Consider the following 16,840-nt stretch of genomic DNA (forward strand, 5'->3'; position numbering starts at 1 on the left):
TATGGCTACGAAAATTGTGTGGCACCTGTAGCACATCCAGATGAACAAAAACCTCTTTGATATGTGTACCCTAAAATAGACAGGAAGTGAGGTATGAGTATTTGAATGTCCAATTTTGGCCCATTTTTGCACATTTACAGGGGTCATACTTTTGCCCGCTTCTCCTACACTGTTAACCCGATTGACTTCAAACTTGGGCTGTACCATCTCAACACCTGGGACAACATCATGGTAAAAAACCTAAAGTTTTTGACATACTATATGACGGTGGCGGGGCATCAAATTTACAGTTTCAAAATTCTTACTTAACGAAGCATTGCCGGTGGTACGTTTAATCTAGAGCTACGAAAATTGGTACACATATGTAACAGACTATGATCTACAAAAAAGCCTGTTGGTGCCATATGCTAAACCTAACAGGAAGTCCGCCAGAGGCGAGGCATCAAATTTTGTGTTTCAAAATTCTAACTTAATGAAGCATTCCCGGCTGTACATTTCACCTAGAGTTACCAATATTTGAAGACATATGTAACAGCCCGCAAGGTACAAAAAACTCTTTTTGAACCATATGCTAAACCGAACAGAAAGTCCGCCATTTTGATTTACTTTGGAACGTGTTGCCATTTTTTGGGCCATTTCATAGGGGTCTTATTTTAACGAACTCCTCCTACAGAGTTTATCCGATCATCTCCAAACTTGGTGTGATTCATCTTAAGATGTTGAAGATGAAAAGTTATTGAAAGCTTTTTATTTTGTCGCACGCTGTTGCCGTGGCATGCACAGTTTGCAAAGGAAAAAATTCCTTCTTAATGAAGCATTCCCAGTTGTACGAAGCAGCTAGAGCTACGAAAATTTGGAGACAAATGTAACAGCCCACGATGTACAAAAAAGTCTCTTGGTGCCATGTGCTAAACCCAACAGGAAGTCCCGTAGGGGCCGGGCATCACATTTTGAGCTAAAAAACTCCTCTTTAACGAAGCATTCCCGGTTGTACGTTTCACCTAGCGCTATGATAATTTAGAGGCATACATAAGAGCCCACGATGTACAAAAAAGTCTCTTGGAACCATGTGCTAAACCAAACAGGAAGTCCGCCATTTTGATTTATGATGGGATTTGTAGCCTTTTTTTGTGGCCTTTTTTAGGGGTCATATTTTAACTCCTCCTACAAAATTCATCCGACCGTGTTCAAACTTGGTGTGTTTCATCTTAAGATGTTTAAGATGCAAATTTATCGAAAGTTTTTTATTTTGTCGCACGCTGCTGCTATAGCGATGCATTGGTTGCCAAGTAAAGTGCTGCTTTGTTTGTTTTTTTATCTATACATGTGTGAAAACTCGTGAAACTTTGCACACACATCAGACTTGTCATTAACATGAATTTTTAGAGATTTCTTGTGCAATTTGCAATAAATCGCACCCTCTATACATTTTTTATGGAGCATTTCCGATTGGATGATTCAAGCGCAAAATAACTAAAGATGACTTGACTTGACCTAGATTTGTGAAAACTCAGAGGCATACCTATTATATTATTATTATTTTTTGTACCTTACAAGATTATCTCTTGTGCCACATTAAACCCCTTTGCAGGCCTGAGCCAAACCACGGTCCATACATTTGATACCACTGCTTTATTTCAATGGTCAAGTACTTCATAACCACACCTACTTATGCTTGTCCTTGCATATATAGTAGACAACAAAGAGCTCTTTCAACAAAAGACATTTCCATCTACAAAGTCATACAAGGTAAGCACTCTATAAATTCTGCAATCACTACACTTCTATTCCTAAATTATCACTTCAAATACCAACAATGGTTAATACAGCTACAAATTTCTTGTATGTTTATGAAGTATGATACTGTATTTATTTCTACTCCTTTGCTTTTCTACAGAACATGAACAAATCACCAAGCAAATTCTCTTTTGATAAAGACCCTCTAATCATCTCCATACGCAAAGATTGCCAACTTTTTTCCGTAAGTATACAATACATAAACTAAACAGGACAACTTTCTCAATCATATACAGTATGCCATACATATATATATTAAGTTCTCATTTATTAACAGGTTTGTTAAAGGCACCTTTAGTGTGTTTTTCTGTTTGTAATGTTTCTCCACGAGCACGTCTAGCCATTGATATCATGTAGAACACATGTGCTAACCTTTTAGAGACAATTGAAGCTTACTTGCACAGTAGCCACTATCTTAACCACTTAATTCACATGTCTACTTGACAACTTATTACATGTAGTGAAATGGTACTTTGTGCGTCTTATGCTTTTTTCTGAACACTGCTTTTCAACTCTTTCCTTAAAACCAATACATGCGGTACTGTTATACTGTATAAATATATATGTCCGTGTGTATATATTTGTATATTATTTCAAATAAACTCGTTTTGACACACACAGCCATTGAGTAACATGCAACACGACCACAACGTTTTGCACCAACACGTTACCTCTGCTATTTAGAATCATGGAATCTAACATGACTGATTTTCATTGAATGCTTTGTCATTACAGTATGCATGCATTGATCATGCTTTCAGTCGCAACGACTTATACCAGCGCAGCCTTGATCTTCATTCCCAAATGAACCAACTAGTCCATGTGACTCGAGTCAATCGAGCACTTGAAAAACAGATAGACTTCAAAACCAAGCTTGTGAAAGAACTCCAGACTGCATTGGATATAAAGGATGCATGTGATGCATTTGTCCGTGATGGTAAGCTATATGACATGGAAGACACACAAACACTAACACAGCAAGCATCCCCATCCTACACATTGTGTATAATGAATGACATGTTTGACAATGGACATTTTTACATTTTTTTGTTAATGCACGTTCCTTTTTTTCTGTTAGGAATATCTTGAAGGTAAAATTGGACTGTTAACTAAAACACTGACTGATTATTGAGCCGCAATTTCTCAATGTATATAATGTGAATACATACTACACTTGATTACTTTCAAATGTGACTGATATCATGTAGCTATGCTGTGATCTTGCCCTCTTTCATCCACTGATAGACACTTCAAAGTTCTTTTTTTTCTGTATCTTCTCAAAATAACTGACATATTCATGGAAAAGATTGTATTTAAATTCTATCATTATTAATTACTATTATTATGTTTATGTCTTTGCCCCTGATTATGATGTTTCTATACCATAGATTTTTTTTTTAAATTTTTTTGGACATACTGTGACTTGACCTTTACAATACTAATTTTTACTAAGAAAAAATCAATCACACACCATAATATTTTATACTTATCCTGCATGTATCTGGACACACCATGCCAAATTTCACACTTACATAACCATTTATGTACCTGTCGTATCCTTACTTTTATTCATCATTTCATCACACAATCCTAAAACATTGCTTTTTGACCCAGAGGATTCAACTATACCATTTTTGCGTGTCTTATTACTTACTAGCTATATTATTTATTAACGGGCAAAAACTATGAATATAAGATCACCGTCAAATATTACGTCTGTAATATCCATATACAGTGCATTACATAATATGCATTTGTATTAAGACACTACCATGCTAAAAATATGCACACGACTGTTCTGTAAACTACACCTAAGACAACCAAACTTCACAGATCTAACATGATTCTTCATTCTTTTTTGTTCTACAGATGTATCAAATGCTGCCACACAGACAGAAGAAACCACTGAGGACATGCACGAAGACGATGATCACAATATAACAGGACAGGTTAACCCCCCTGAAGTTTTAGCCCGCAGGTCAAAGCGTCCTAGGACTAATTCATCCATGGAGGTTACATTATCCTAAGACAGACTATGTGCTAACCCAAACTCTTTGACCCCAAGGGATTCATCTGTCCCAGAAAACTTTTACACTAAAGAGTTTATCTGTCCTAGGGCGCTGTTAACCCCAGGTTAAAGTGTTATTTAATCTGTCCTGTTACAACAGCTATACATAAACAGCTGCATTCCTCTCCTGTTCCATCTCTCGCACTTCTTTCATCTCTTTTTCTCCTCTACTTATACCTATGCTTGCTCATGTGCTTTTTTCCCCTTTAGATGATGTCATTGGTTAGCCTGCTTCAAAGCTACATTTTTCCTTGAATAACTGTCACAAATTTACTGTTTGCTGGACCCTACAAAACTGTCACAATACTTCACTATGTCATGAATACATATGTGTTGCACAGCGACACCACATTAAGAGTCATCAAAAAGCTTTTTATTTGATCACACACCATCTCTGTGCCATGCAATGTTTTCAAATAAACAGATGCTGGTTTTGAATATCAAACGAGCGACTTTTCATGAAACTTTGCACACACATCAGAAAGTCCACACTTTTGAATTTATTTTGGGAATTGTGCATCATTTTTGGCCTTTTACTGCACCTTTTTGCACACAAGGCACGGCAAATGCATTTCTATTTTCCATGGTCCTTGTCTATTTAACAGTACCCCAACGTGCAAGTCCCCCGACTTGCATATACCCCAACGTGGCCCGGGTTGCGAGGGCCCTTTATAGCTGCTCGCAGCTCTAGTTAGGGCCCGAGCAGCGGCGGCGGCGGTGCCGCTGCGAGGCCCTATTGTTTTTGTAGGAATTCTTATTATTATTATTATTATTATTATTATTATTCTCCGCAAACGATCACATTTTTGAGACACTAAACGTGACCGAAAACTCACCAAACTTTACACGCACATCAGGCCTGGCGAAAAATTTGATATTTTAAAGTCGCCATACATGATAACAGAAAAATGGCTCCTTAGCGCCCCCTACATAGGTTAAACGGATCCCTGTCCCGCTACGATTGTCCGACGGCTATGAAAATTGTGTGGCACCTGTAGCACATCCCAATGAACAAAAACCTCTTTGAAGTGTGTACCCTAAAATAGACAGAAAGTGAGGTATGAGTATTTAAATGTCCAATTTTTGCCAATTTTTGCACATTTACAGGGGTCATACTTTTGCCCGCTTCTCCTACACGGTTAACCCGATTGACTTCAAACTTGGGATGGACCATCTCAACACCTGGGACAACATCATTGTGAAAAATGAAAAGTTTTTGATATAATATATGACGGCGGCGGCGCATCAAATTTAGAGTTTAAAAATTCTTACTTCACGAGGCATTGCCGGTTGTACGTTTAATCTAGAGCTACGAAAATTGGTACACATATGTAACAGACTATGACCTACAAAAAACTCTTTTTGAACCATATGCTAAACCTAACAGGAAGTCCACCATTTTGATTTATTTTGGAACGTGTTGCCATTTTTTTGGCCATTTCATTGGAGTCTTATTTTAACGAACTCCTCCTACAGTGTTTATCCGATCATCTTCAAACTTGGTGTGATTCATCTTAAGATGTTGAAGATGAAAAGTTATTGAAAGCTTTGTATTTCGTCGGACGCTGTTGTCATGGCATGCACTGTTTGCAAAGGAAAAAAAATATCCTTAAAGAAGCATTGCCAGTTGTACGAAGCAGCTAGAGCTACGAAAATTTGTAGACATATGTAACAGCCCAAGATGTACAAAAAAGTCTCTTGGTGCCCTGTGCTAAACCCAACAGGAAGTCCCCCAGGGGCCGGGCATCACATTTTGAGCTAAAAAAAACTCCTCTTTAACAAAGCATACCCGGCTGTACGTTTCACCTAGAGTTACCAAAATTTGTAGAGGTATATAACAGCCCTCGAGGTACAAAAAACTCTTTTTGAACCATATGCTAAACCTAACAGGACGTCCGCCATTTTGATTTACTTTGGAATGTGTTGCCATTTTTTTTGCCCATTTCATAGGGGTCATATTTTAACAAACTCCTCCTACAGAGTTTATCCGATCATCTTCAAACTTGGTGTGATTCATCTTAAGATGTTGAAAATGAAAAGTTATTGAAAGTTTTTTATTTCGTCACACGCTGTTATCGTGGCATGCACTTTTTGCAAAGGAAAAAAATCCTTCTTAATGAAGCATTCCCAGTTGTACGAAGCAGCTAGAGCGACGAAAAATTGTAGACATATGTAACAGCCCAGGATGTACAAAAATGTCTCTTGGTGCCATGTGCTAAACGCAACAGGAAGTCCCCCAGGGGCCGGGCATCACATTTTGAGCTAAAAAAAACTCCTCTTTAACGAAGCATTCTCGGTTGTACGTTTCACCTAGCGCTATGATAATTTGCAGGCATACATAAGAGCCCACGGTGTACAAAAAAGTCTCTTGGAACCATGTGCTAAACCAAACAGGAAGTCCGCCATTTTGATTTATGATGGGATTTGTTGCCATTTTTTGTGGCCTTTTTCAGGGGTCATATTTTAACGAACCCCTCCTACAAAATTTATCCGACTGTCTTCAAACTTGGTATGTTTCATCTTAAGATGTTTAAGATGCAAAGTTATCGAAAGTTATTTATTTTGTCGCACGCCGTTGTCATGGCGATGCATTGTTTGCCAAGTAAAATGCTGCTTTTTTGTTTTGGTCTAAACATGTGCAAAAACTCATGAAACTTTACACACACATCAGGCTTGTCATCAGCATGAATATTTTAGAGATTTCTTATTAAATTTGCAATAAATGCTTCAATAGCGCCCTCTAGACATTTTTATGAAGTCTTTCCGATTATATGATTCAGCTAGATGTGTGAATATTGGCAGGCATGCCTAATATATTCAAAAAGTATTCTATATAGCCATGTGCCAATCCATTTTGATTTTATTTTGTTAATTGTGCATCATTTTTGGCCTTTCCATGAAACTTTACAAACACAAAGCATGGAAAAAACGTTTACAATTTAGATGGTTTCCTATTTGACAGTACCCCAACATGCCAGTACCCCGACGTGCAAATACCCCAACGTGGCCCGGGTTGCGAGGGCCCTTTATAGCTGCTCGCAGCTCTAGTTAGGGCCCGAGCAGCGGCGGCGGCGGTGCCGCTGCGAGGCCCTATTGTTTTTGTAGGAATTCTTCTTCTTCTTATTATTATTATTATTATTAGGGCCCGAGCAGCGGCGGCGGCGGTGCCGCTGCGAGGCCCTATTGTTTTTGTAGGAATTCTTCTTATTATTATTATTCTTATTATTATTCTTCTCCGCAAACAATCGCATTTTTGAGACACTAAACGTGACCGAAAACTCACCAAACTTTACACGCACATCAGGCCTGGCGAAAAATTTGATATTTTAAAGTCGCCATACATGATAACAGAAAAATGGCTCCTTAGCGCCCCCTACATAGGTTAAACGGATCCCTGTCCCGCTACGATTGTCCGACGGCTATGAAAATTGTGTGGCACCTGTAGCACATCCCAATGAACAAAAACCTCTTTGAAGTGTGTACCCTAAAATAGACAGAAAGTGAGGTATGAGTATTTAAATGTCCAATTTTTGCCAATTTTTGCACATTTACAGGGGTCATACTTTTGCCCGCTTCTCCTACACGGTTAACCCGATTGACTTCAAACTTGGGATGTACCATCTCAACACCTGGGACAACATCATTGTGAAAAATGAAAAGTTTTTGATATACTATATGACGGCGGCGGCGCATCAAATTTAGAGTTTAAAAATTCTTACTTCACGAAGCATTGCCGGTTGTACGTTTAATCTAGAGCTACGAAAATTGGTAAACATATGTAACAGGCTATGACCTACAAAAAACTCTTTTTGAACCATATGCTTAACCTAACAGGAAGTCCACCATTTTGATTTATTTTGGAACGTGTTGCCATTTTTTTGGCCATTTCATTGGGGTCTTATTTTAACGAACTCCTCCTACAGTGTTTATCCGATCATCTTCAAACTTGGTGTGATTCATCTTAAGATGTTGAAGATGAAAAGTTATTGAAAGCTTTGTATTTCGTCGCACGCTGTTGTCATGGCATGCACTGTTTTTAAAGGGAAAAAAATATCCTTAAAGAAGCATTCCCATTTGTACGAAGCAGCTAGAGCTATGAAAATTTGTAGACATATGTAACAGCCCAAGATGTACAAAAAAGTCTCTTGGTGCCCTGTGCTAAACCCAACAGGAAGTCCCCCAGGGGCCGGGCATCACATTTTGAGATAAAAAACTCCTCTTTAACAAAGCATACCCGGCTGTACGTTTCACATAGAGTTACCAACATTTGTAGAGGTATATAACAGCCCTCGAGGTACAAAAAACTCTTTTTGAACCATATGCTAAACCTAACAGGACGTCCGCCATTTTGAATTACTTTGGAATGTGTTGCCATTTTTTTGGGCCATTTCATAGGGGTCATATTTTAACAAACTCCTCCTACAGAGTTTATCCGATCATCTTCAAACTTGGTGTGATTCATCTTAAGATGTTGAAAATGAAAAGTTATTGAAAGTTTTTTATTTTGTAACACGCTGTTGCCATAGCAATGCATTGTTTGTCAAGTGCTGCTTTTTTTTTTTTTTATACACATGAAAACTCATGAAACTTTGCAAACACATCAGACTTGTCATGAACATGATTTTTCAGAGATTTATTGTGCAATTTGCAATAAATAGCGCCCTCTAGACATTTTTATGAAGCATTTCCGATTGTATGATTATGCTAGACCTACAAAAAAGTATTATGTAGCCATTTGCCAAACCAAAGAGGAAGTCCGCTATTTTAATTTTATTTTGGGAATTATACATCATTTTTGGCCTTTTTCATTAAACTTTGCACAGACAAGGCATGGAAAAAACTAACATTTTAAATGGTCCTTGTTCCATGTAACAGTACCCCAACGTGCCAGTACCCTGACGTGCAAGTAACCCAACGTTGTGCTCAATAGCGCCCTCTATGCATTTTTATGGAGCATTTCCAATTGTATGATTCAAGCGATACACAACTAAAGATGACTTGACCTAGATTTGTGAAAACTGGGAGGCATACCTATTAGCTTAAGACCTACAAAAAGTATTCTGTAGCCGTATGCTAAACCTAAAAGGAAGTCCGCCATTTTGAATTTATTTTGGGAATTGCGCACCATATTTTGCGTTTTGATTAAACTTTGCACACACAAGGCTTGTCAAAAACATTTTAAGATGGTCCTTGTCCTATTTGACAGTACCCCAACGTGCCAGTACCCCGACGTGCAAGTACCCCAACGTGGCCCGGGTTGCGAGGGCCCTTTATAGCTGCTCGCAGCTCTAGTTATTATTATTATTCTCCGCAAACGATCACATTTTTGAGACACTAAACGTGACCGAAAACTCACCAAACTTTACACGCACATCAGGCCTGGCGAAAAATTTGATATTTTAAAGTCGCCATACATGATAACAGAAAAATGGCTCCTTAGCGCCCCCTACATAGGTTAAACGGATCCCTGTCCCGCTACGATTGTCCGACGGCTATGAAAATTGTGTGGCACCTGTAGCACATCCCAATGAACAAAAACCTCTTTGAAGTGTGTACCCTAAAATAGACAGAAAGTGAGGTATGAGTATTTAAATGTCCAATTTTTGCCAATTTTTGCACATTTACAGGGGTCATACTTTTGCCCGCTTCTCCTACACGGTTAACCCGATTGACTTCAAACTTGGGCTGTACCATCTCAACACCTGGGACAACATCATGGTAAAAAATCTAAAGTTTTTGACATACTATATGACGGTGGCGGGGCATCAAATTTACAGTTTCAAAATTCTTACTTAACAAAGCATTGCCGTGGTACGTTTAATTGAGAGCCACGAAAATTGGTACACATATGTAACAGACTATGATCTACAAAAAACTCTTTTTGAACCATATGCTAAACCTAACAGGAAGTCCGCCAGAGGCGAGGCATCAAATTTTGTGTTTCAAAATTCTTATTTAATGAAGCATTCCCGGCTGTACATTTCACCTAGAGTTACCAACATTTGAAGACATATGTAACAGCCCTCAAGGTACAAAAAACTCTTTTTGAACCATATGCTAAACCGAACAGGAAGTCCGCCATTTTGATTTACTTTGGAACGTGTTGCCATTTTTTGGGCCATTTCATAGGGGTCTTATTTTAACGAACTCCTCCTACACAGTTTATCCGATCATCTCCAAACTTGGTGTGATTCATCTTAAAATGTTGAAGATGAAAAGTTATTGAAAGCTTTTTATTTCGTCGCACGCTGTTGCCGTGGCATGCACAGTTTGCAAAGGAAAAAATTCCCTCTTAATGAAGCATTCACAGTTGTACGAAGCAGCTAGAGCTACGAAAATTTGGAGACAAATTTAACAGCCCACAATGTGCAAAAAAGTCTCTTGGTGCCATGTGCTAAACCCAACAGGAAGTCCCGTAAGGGCCGGTCATCACATTTTGAGGTAAAAAACTCCTCTTTAACGAAGCATTCCCGGTTGTACGTTTCACCTAGCGCTATGATAATTTAGAGGCATACATAAGAGCCCACGATGTACAAAATAGTCTCTTGGAACCATCTTCCAAAACAAACAGGAAGTCCGCCATTTTGATTTACGTTGGGATTTGTAGCCATTTTTTGTGGCCTTTTTTAGGGGTCATATTTTAACGAACTCCTCCTACAAAATTTATCCGACTGTCTTCAAACTTGGTGTGCTTCATCTTAAGATGTTTAAGATACAAAGTTATCGAAAGTTATTTATTTTGTCCCACGCCGTTTCATGGCGATGCATTGTTTGCCAAGTAAAATGCTGCTTTTTTTTTTTGGTCTAAACATGTGCAAAAACTCATGAAACTTTACACACACATCAGGCTTGTCATAAGCATGAATATTTTAGAGATTTCTTATTAAATTTGCAATAAATGGTTCAATAGCACCCTCTAGACATTTTTATGAAGTCTTTCCGATTATATGATTCAGCTAGATGTGTGAATATTGGCAGGCATGCCTAATATATTCAAAAAGTATTCTATATAGCCATGTGCCAATCCATTTTGATTTTATTTTGTTAATTGTGCATCATTTTTGGCCTTTCCATGAAACTTTACAAACACAAAGCATGGCAAAAATGTTTAAAATTTAGATGGTTTCCTATTTGACAGTACCCCAACATGCCAGTACCCCGACGTGCAAATACCCCAACGTGGCCCGGGTTGCGAGGGCCCTTTATAGCTGCTCGCAGCTCTAGTTCTTCTTCTTTTTATTTGTTATTATTCTTTTCCGCAAACAATCACATTTTTGAGACACTAAACGTGAACGAAAACTCACCAAACTTTACACACACGTCAGGCCTGGCGAAAAATTTGATATTTTAAAGTCGCCATAGGTGATAACAGAAAAATGGCTCCATAGCGCCACCTACATAGGTTAAACAGATCCCTGGCCCGCTACGATTGTCCGACGGCTATGAAAATTGTGTGGCACCTGTAGCACATCCAGATGAACAAAAACCTCTTTGATGTGTGTATCCTAAAATAGACAGGAAGTGAGATATGAGTATTTAAATGTCCAATTTTGGCCAATTTTTGCACATTTACAGGGGTCATACTTTTGCCTGCTTCTCCTACACGGTTAATCCAATTGACTTCAAACTTGGGATCTACCATCTCAAGACCTGGGACAACACCATGGTAAAAAATCTAAAGTTTTCGACATACTATATGACGGCGGTGGGGCATCAAATTTAGAGTTTCAAAACTCTTACTAAACGTAGTATTGCCGGTTGTATGTTTAACCTAGAGCTACGAAAATTGGTACACATATGTAACAGACTATGACCTACAAAAAAGTCTGTTGGTGCCATATGCTAAACCCAACAGGAAGTCCGCCAGAGGCGGGGCATCAAATTTTGAGTTTCAAAATTCTTACTTAATGAAGCATTCCCGGCTGTACGTTTCACCTAGAGTTACCAAAATTTAAAGACATATGTAACAGCCCTCAAGGTACAAAAAACTCTTTTTGAACCATATGCTAAACCTAACAGAAAGTCCACCATTTTGATTTACTTTGGAACGTGTTCCCATTTTTTTGGCCATTTCATAGGGGTCCTATTTTAACGAACTCCTCTTACAGAGTGTATCCGATCATCTTCAAACTTGGTGTGATTCATCTTAAGATGTTGAAGATGAAAAGTTATTGAAAGCTTTTTATTTCGCTGCACGCTGTTGTCGTGGCATGCACTTGTTTGCAAAGGAAAAAAATTCTTCTTAATGAAGAATTCTCAGTTGTACGAAGCAGCTAGAGCTACGAAAATTTGTAGACATATGTAACAGCCCACGATGTACAAAAAAGTCTCTTGCTGCTTTGTGCTAAACCCAACAGGAAGTCCCGCAAGGGCCGGGCATCACTTTTTGAGCTAAAAAACTCCTCTTTAACGAAGCATTCCCGGTTGTACCTTTCACCTAGCGCTATGATAATTTGGAGGCATACATAAGAGCCCACGATGTACAAAAAAGTCTTTTAGAACCATATGCTAAGCCAAACAGGAAGTCCGGCATTTTGATTTACTTTGCTATTTGTAGCCATTTTTTGGGGGCCTTTTATAGGCCTCATATTTTCTACAAAACTTATCAGATTGTCTTCATTCTTTGGCATGTTTCATCTGAAGTATTGCCGGTTATACGTTTAATCTAGAGCTACGAAAATTGGTACACATATGTAACAGACTATGATCTACAAAAAAGCCTGTTGGTGCCATATGCTAAACCTAACAGGAAGTCCGCCAGAGGCAGGGCATCAAATTTTGCATTTCAAAATTTTTACTTAATGAAGCATTTCCGGCTGTACGTTTCACCTAGAGTGACCAAAATTTGAAGACATATGTAACAGCCCTCAAGGTACAAAAAACTCTTTTTGAACCATATGCTAAACCTAACAGGAAGTCTGCCATTTTGATTTACTTTGGAACATGTTGCCATTTTTTTGGCCATTTCATAGGGGTCTTATTTTAACGAACTCCTCCTACAGAGTTTATCCGATCATCTTCAAACTTGGTGTGATTCATCTTAAGATGTTGACGATGAAAAGTTATTGAAAGCTTTTTATTTCGTCGCACGCTGTTGTCGTGGCATGCACTGTTGGCAAAGGAAAAAAAAATCCTTCTTAATGCAGCGTTCCCAGTTGGACGAAGCAGCTCGAGCTACAAAAATTTGTAGACATATGTACACATTTGTCCACATATATATATTTACATATGCATGTAAAAAAATTATGTCAGGCTAAACTAAATGGTTGATTAGGCCCCACACATTTTCACCTTACCATACCCGGCCCTCTTTGCAAAAGGTTTGAACACTCCTGGCCTAAACCTAGGTGTATACTCAAACTATGCACGCACATAAAGCCTGGAACAAAATGTGTAATTTAGAGGGTTCTTGTTTTGTTTTTTGTATTCCTTATATTTCATGTCATTATACTTGACACACTATTTTTACTACTCACTGAATCAGTTATAAGAACATTTAATTGATACAATCCAATCACATCCTAGAGAATTGAAAACACATTCAATCATGAGGTTGTTAAGACACATTTACTTCTGTAGCACTTAACCACAAACAAGTTGCGACATCCCCTGATCTAACCCTCCAACCGGGCAAGGAAAAACTTTCAGGGGTCATATTTTAACGAACCCCTCCTACAAAATTTATCCGACTGTCTTCAAACTTGGTGTGTTTCATCTTAAGATGTTTAAGATGCAAAGTAATCGAAAGTTTTTTATTTTGTAACACGCTGTTGCCATAGCAATGCATTGTTTGTCAAGTGCTGCTTTTTTTTTTTTATACACATGAAAACTCATGGAACTTTGCAAACACATCAGACTTGTCATGAACATGAATTTTCAGAGATTTATTGTGCAATTTGCAATAAATAGCGCCCTCTAGACCTTTTTATGAAGCATTTCCGATTGTATGATTATGCTAGACCTACAAAAAAGTATTATGTAGCCATTTGCCAAACCAAAGAGGAAGTCCGCTATTTTGATTTTATTTTGGGAATTATACATCATTTTTGGCCTCTTTCATTCAACTTTGCACAGACAAGGCATGGAAAAAACTAACATTTTAAATGGTCCTTGTTCCATGTAACAGTTGTCAAGTGCTGCTTTTTTTTTTTTTTATACACATGAAAACTCATGAAACTTTGCAAACACATCAGACTTGTCATGAACATGAATTTTCAGAAATTTATTGTGCAATTTGCAATAAATAGCGCCCTCTAGACATTTTTATGAAGCATTTCCGATTGTATGATTATGCTAGACCTACAAAAAAGTATTATGTAGCCATTTGCCAAACCAAAGAGGAAGTCCGCTATTTTGATTTTATTTTGGGAATTATACATAATTTTTGGCCTTCTTCATTAAACTTTGCACAGACAAGGCATGGAAAAAACTAACATTTTAAATGGTCCTTGTTCCATGTAACAGTACCCCAACGTGCCAGTACCCTGACGTGCAAGTAACCCAACGTTGTGCTCAATAGCGCCCTCTATGCATTTTTATGGAGCATTTCCAATTGTATGATTCAAGCGATACACAACTAAAGATGACTTGACCTAGATTTGTGAAAACTGGGAGGCATGTAACATGTAACAGACTATGATCTACAAAAAAGCCTGTTGGTGCCATATGCTAAACCTAACAGGAAGTCCGCCAGAGGCAGGGCATCAAATTTTGCATTTCAAAATTTTTACTTAATGAAGCATTTCCGGCTGTACGTTTCACCTAGAGTGACCAAAATTTGAAGACATATGTAACAGCCCTCGAGGTACAAAAAACTCTTTTTGAACCATATGCTAAACCTAACAGGAAGTCTGCCATTTTGATTTACTTTGGAACATGTTGCCATTTTTTTGGCCATTTCATAGGGGTCTTATTTTAACGAACTCCTCCTACAGAGTTTATCCGATCATCTTCAAACTTGGTGTGATTCATCTTAAGATGTTGACGATGAAAAGTTATTGAAAGCTTTTTATTTCGTCGCACGCTGTTGTCGTGGCATGCACTGTTGGCAAAGGAAAAAAAAATCCTTCTTAATGCAGCGTTCCCAGTTGGACGAAGCAGCTCGAGCTACAAAAATTTGTAGACATATGTACACATTTGTCCACATATATATATTTACATATGCATGTAAAAAAATTATGTCAGGCTAAACTAAATGGTTGATTAGGCCCCACACATTTTCACCTTACCATACCCGGCCCTCTTTGCAAAAGGTTTGAACACTCCTGGCCTAAACCTAGGTGTATACTCAAACTATGCACGCACATAAAGCCTGGAACAAAATGTGTAATTTAGAGGGTTCTTGTTTTGTTTTTTGTATTCCTTATATTTCATGTCATTATACTTGACACACTATTTTTACTACTCACTGAATCAGTTATAAGAACATTTAATTGATACAATCCAATCACATCCTAGAGAATTGAAAACACATTCAATCATGAGGTTGTTAAGACACATTTACTTCTGTAGCACTTAACCACAAACACGTATGCTAAACCTAAAAGGAAGTCCGCCATTTTGAATTTATTTTGGGAATTGCGCACCATATTTTGCGTTTTGATTAAACTTTGCACACACAAGGCTTGTCAAAAACATTTTAGATGGTCCTTGTCCTATTTGACAGTACCCCAACGTGCCAGTACCCCGACGTGCAAGTACCCCAACGTGGCACGCCTTTGCTGTAGCGATGCATTGTTTGCAAAGAATTTTTTTTTTTTTATATGATTCAGCTAGATGTGTGAATATTGGGAGGCATACCTATCAGCCGAATACCTCGACAAAGCATTCCATAGCAATGTGAACAAACACAAAAAGCATGGGAAAACATTTACAATTTAGACGGTTTCTTATGAAACAGTACCCTAACGTGCCAGTACCCCGACGTGCAAATACCCCAACGTGGCACGGGTTGCGAGGGCCCTTTATAGCTGCTCGCAGCTCTAGTTATTATTATTATTCTTCTTTTTCTTTGTTATTATTCTTTTCCGCAAACAACCACATTTTTGAGGCACTAAACATGAACGAAAACTCACCAAACTTTACACGGAGATCGGGCCTGGCGAAAAATTTGATATTTTAAAGTCGCCATACGTGATAACAGAAAAATGGCTCTGTAGCGCCACCTACATAGGTTTAACGGATCCCTGTCCCGCTACGATTGTCCTATGGCTACGAAAATTGTGTGGCACCTGTAGCACATCCAGATGAACAAAAACCTCTTTGATATGTGTACCCTAAAATAGACAGGAAGTGAGGTATGAGTATTTGAATGTCCAATTTTGGCCCATTTTTGCACATTTACAGGGGTCATACTTTTGCCCGCTTCTCCTACACGGTTAACCCGATTGACTTCAAACTTGGGCTGTACCATCTCAAGACCTGGGACAACATCATGGTAAAAAATCTAAAGTTTTTGACATACTATATGACGGTGGCGGGGCATCAAATTTACAGTTTCAAAATTCTTACTTAACAAAGCATTGCCGTGGTACGTTTAATTGAGAGCCACGAAAATTGGTACACATATGTAACAGACTATGATCTACAAAAAACTCTTTTTGAACCATATGCTAAACCTAACAGGAAGTCCGCCAGAGGCGAGGCATCAAATTTTGTGTTTCAAAATTCTTATTTAATGAAGCATTCCCGGCTGTACATTTCACCTAGAGTTACCAACATTTGAAGACATATGTAACAGCCCTCAAGGTACAAAAAACTCTTTTTGAACCATATGCTAAACCGAACAGGAAGTCCGCCATTTTGATTTACTTTGGAACGTGTTGCCATTTTTTGGGCCATTTCATAGGGGTCTTATTTTAACGAACTCCTCCTACAGAGTTTATCCGATCATCTCCAAACTTGGTGTGATTCATCTTAAAATGTTGAAGATGAAAAGTTATTGAAAGCTTTTTATTTCGTCGCACGCTGTTGCCG

The 16,840-nt window shown here is 38.3% G+C and overlaps 1 protein-coding gene across 5 annotated transcripts in view; it reads left to right on the top strand.

Moving 5' to 3' along the window:
* The window catches only part of LOC144000883 (rap1 GTPase-GDP dissociation stimulator 1), a 265,952-nt gene that overhangs the window by 81,693 nt on the left and 167,419 nt on the right, over positions 1–16,840 (top strand). The window contains exons 10-13 of one of the 5 annotated variants that reach the window (XM_077494635.1): positions 1,694–1,749; positions 1,898–1,981; positions 2,533–2,734; positions 3,667–4,276. The exons of the other annotated variants lie outside the window; for them this stretch is intronic. Coding sequence (XP_077350761.1) covers positions 1,694–1,749; positions 1,898–1,981; positions 2,533–2,734; positions 3,667–3,824 — 500 coding nt within the window. The 3' untranslated portion in view covers positions 3,825–4,276. Of the gene's footprint in view, positions 1–1,693; positions 1,750–1,897; positions 1,982–2,532; positions 2,735–3,666; positions 4,277–16,840 lie in introns of those variants that run through there. 5 annotated transcript variants of the gene reach the window in all.

The sequence above is a fragment of the Festucalex cinctus genome, chromosome 14, assembly GCF_051991245.1.
Source record: "Festucalex cinctus isolate MCC-2025b chromosome 14, RoL_Fcin_1.0, whole genome shotgun sequence".
Lineage (NCBI taxonomy): Eukaryota > Metazoa > Chordata > Actinopteri > Syngnathiformes > Syngnathidae > Festucalex > Festucalex cinctus.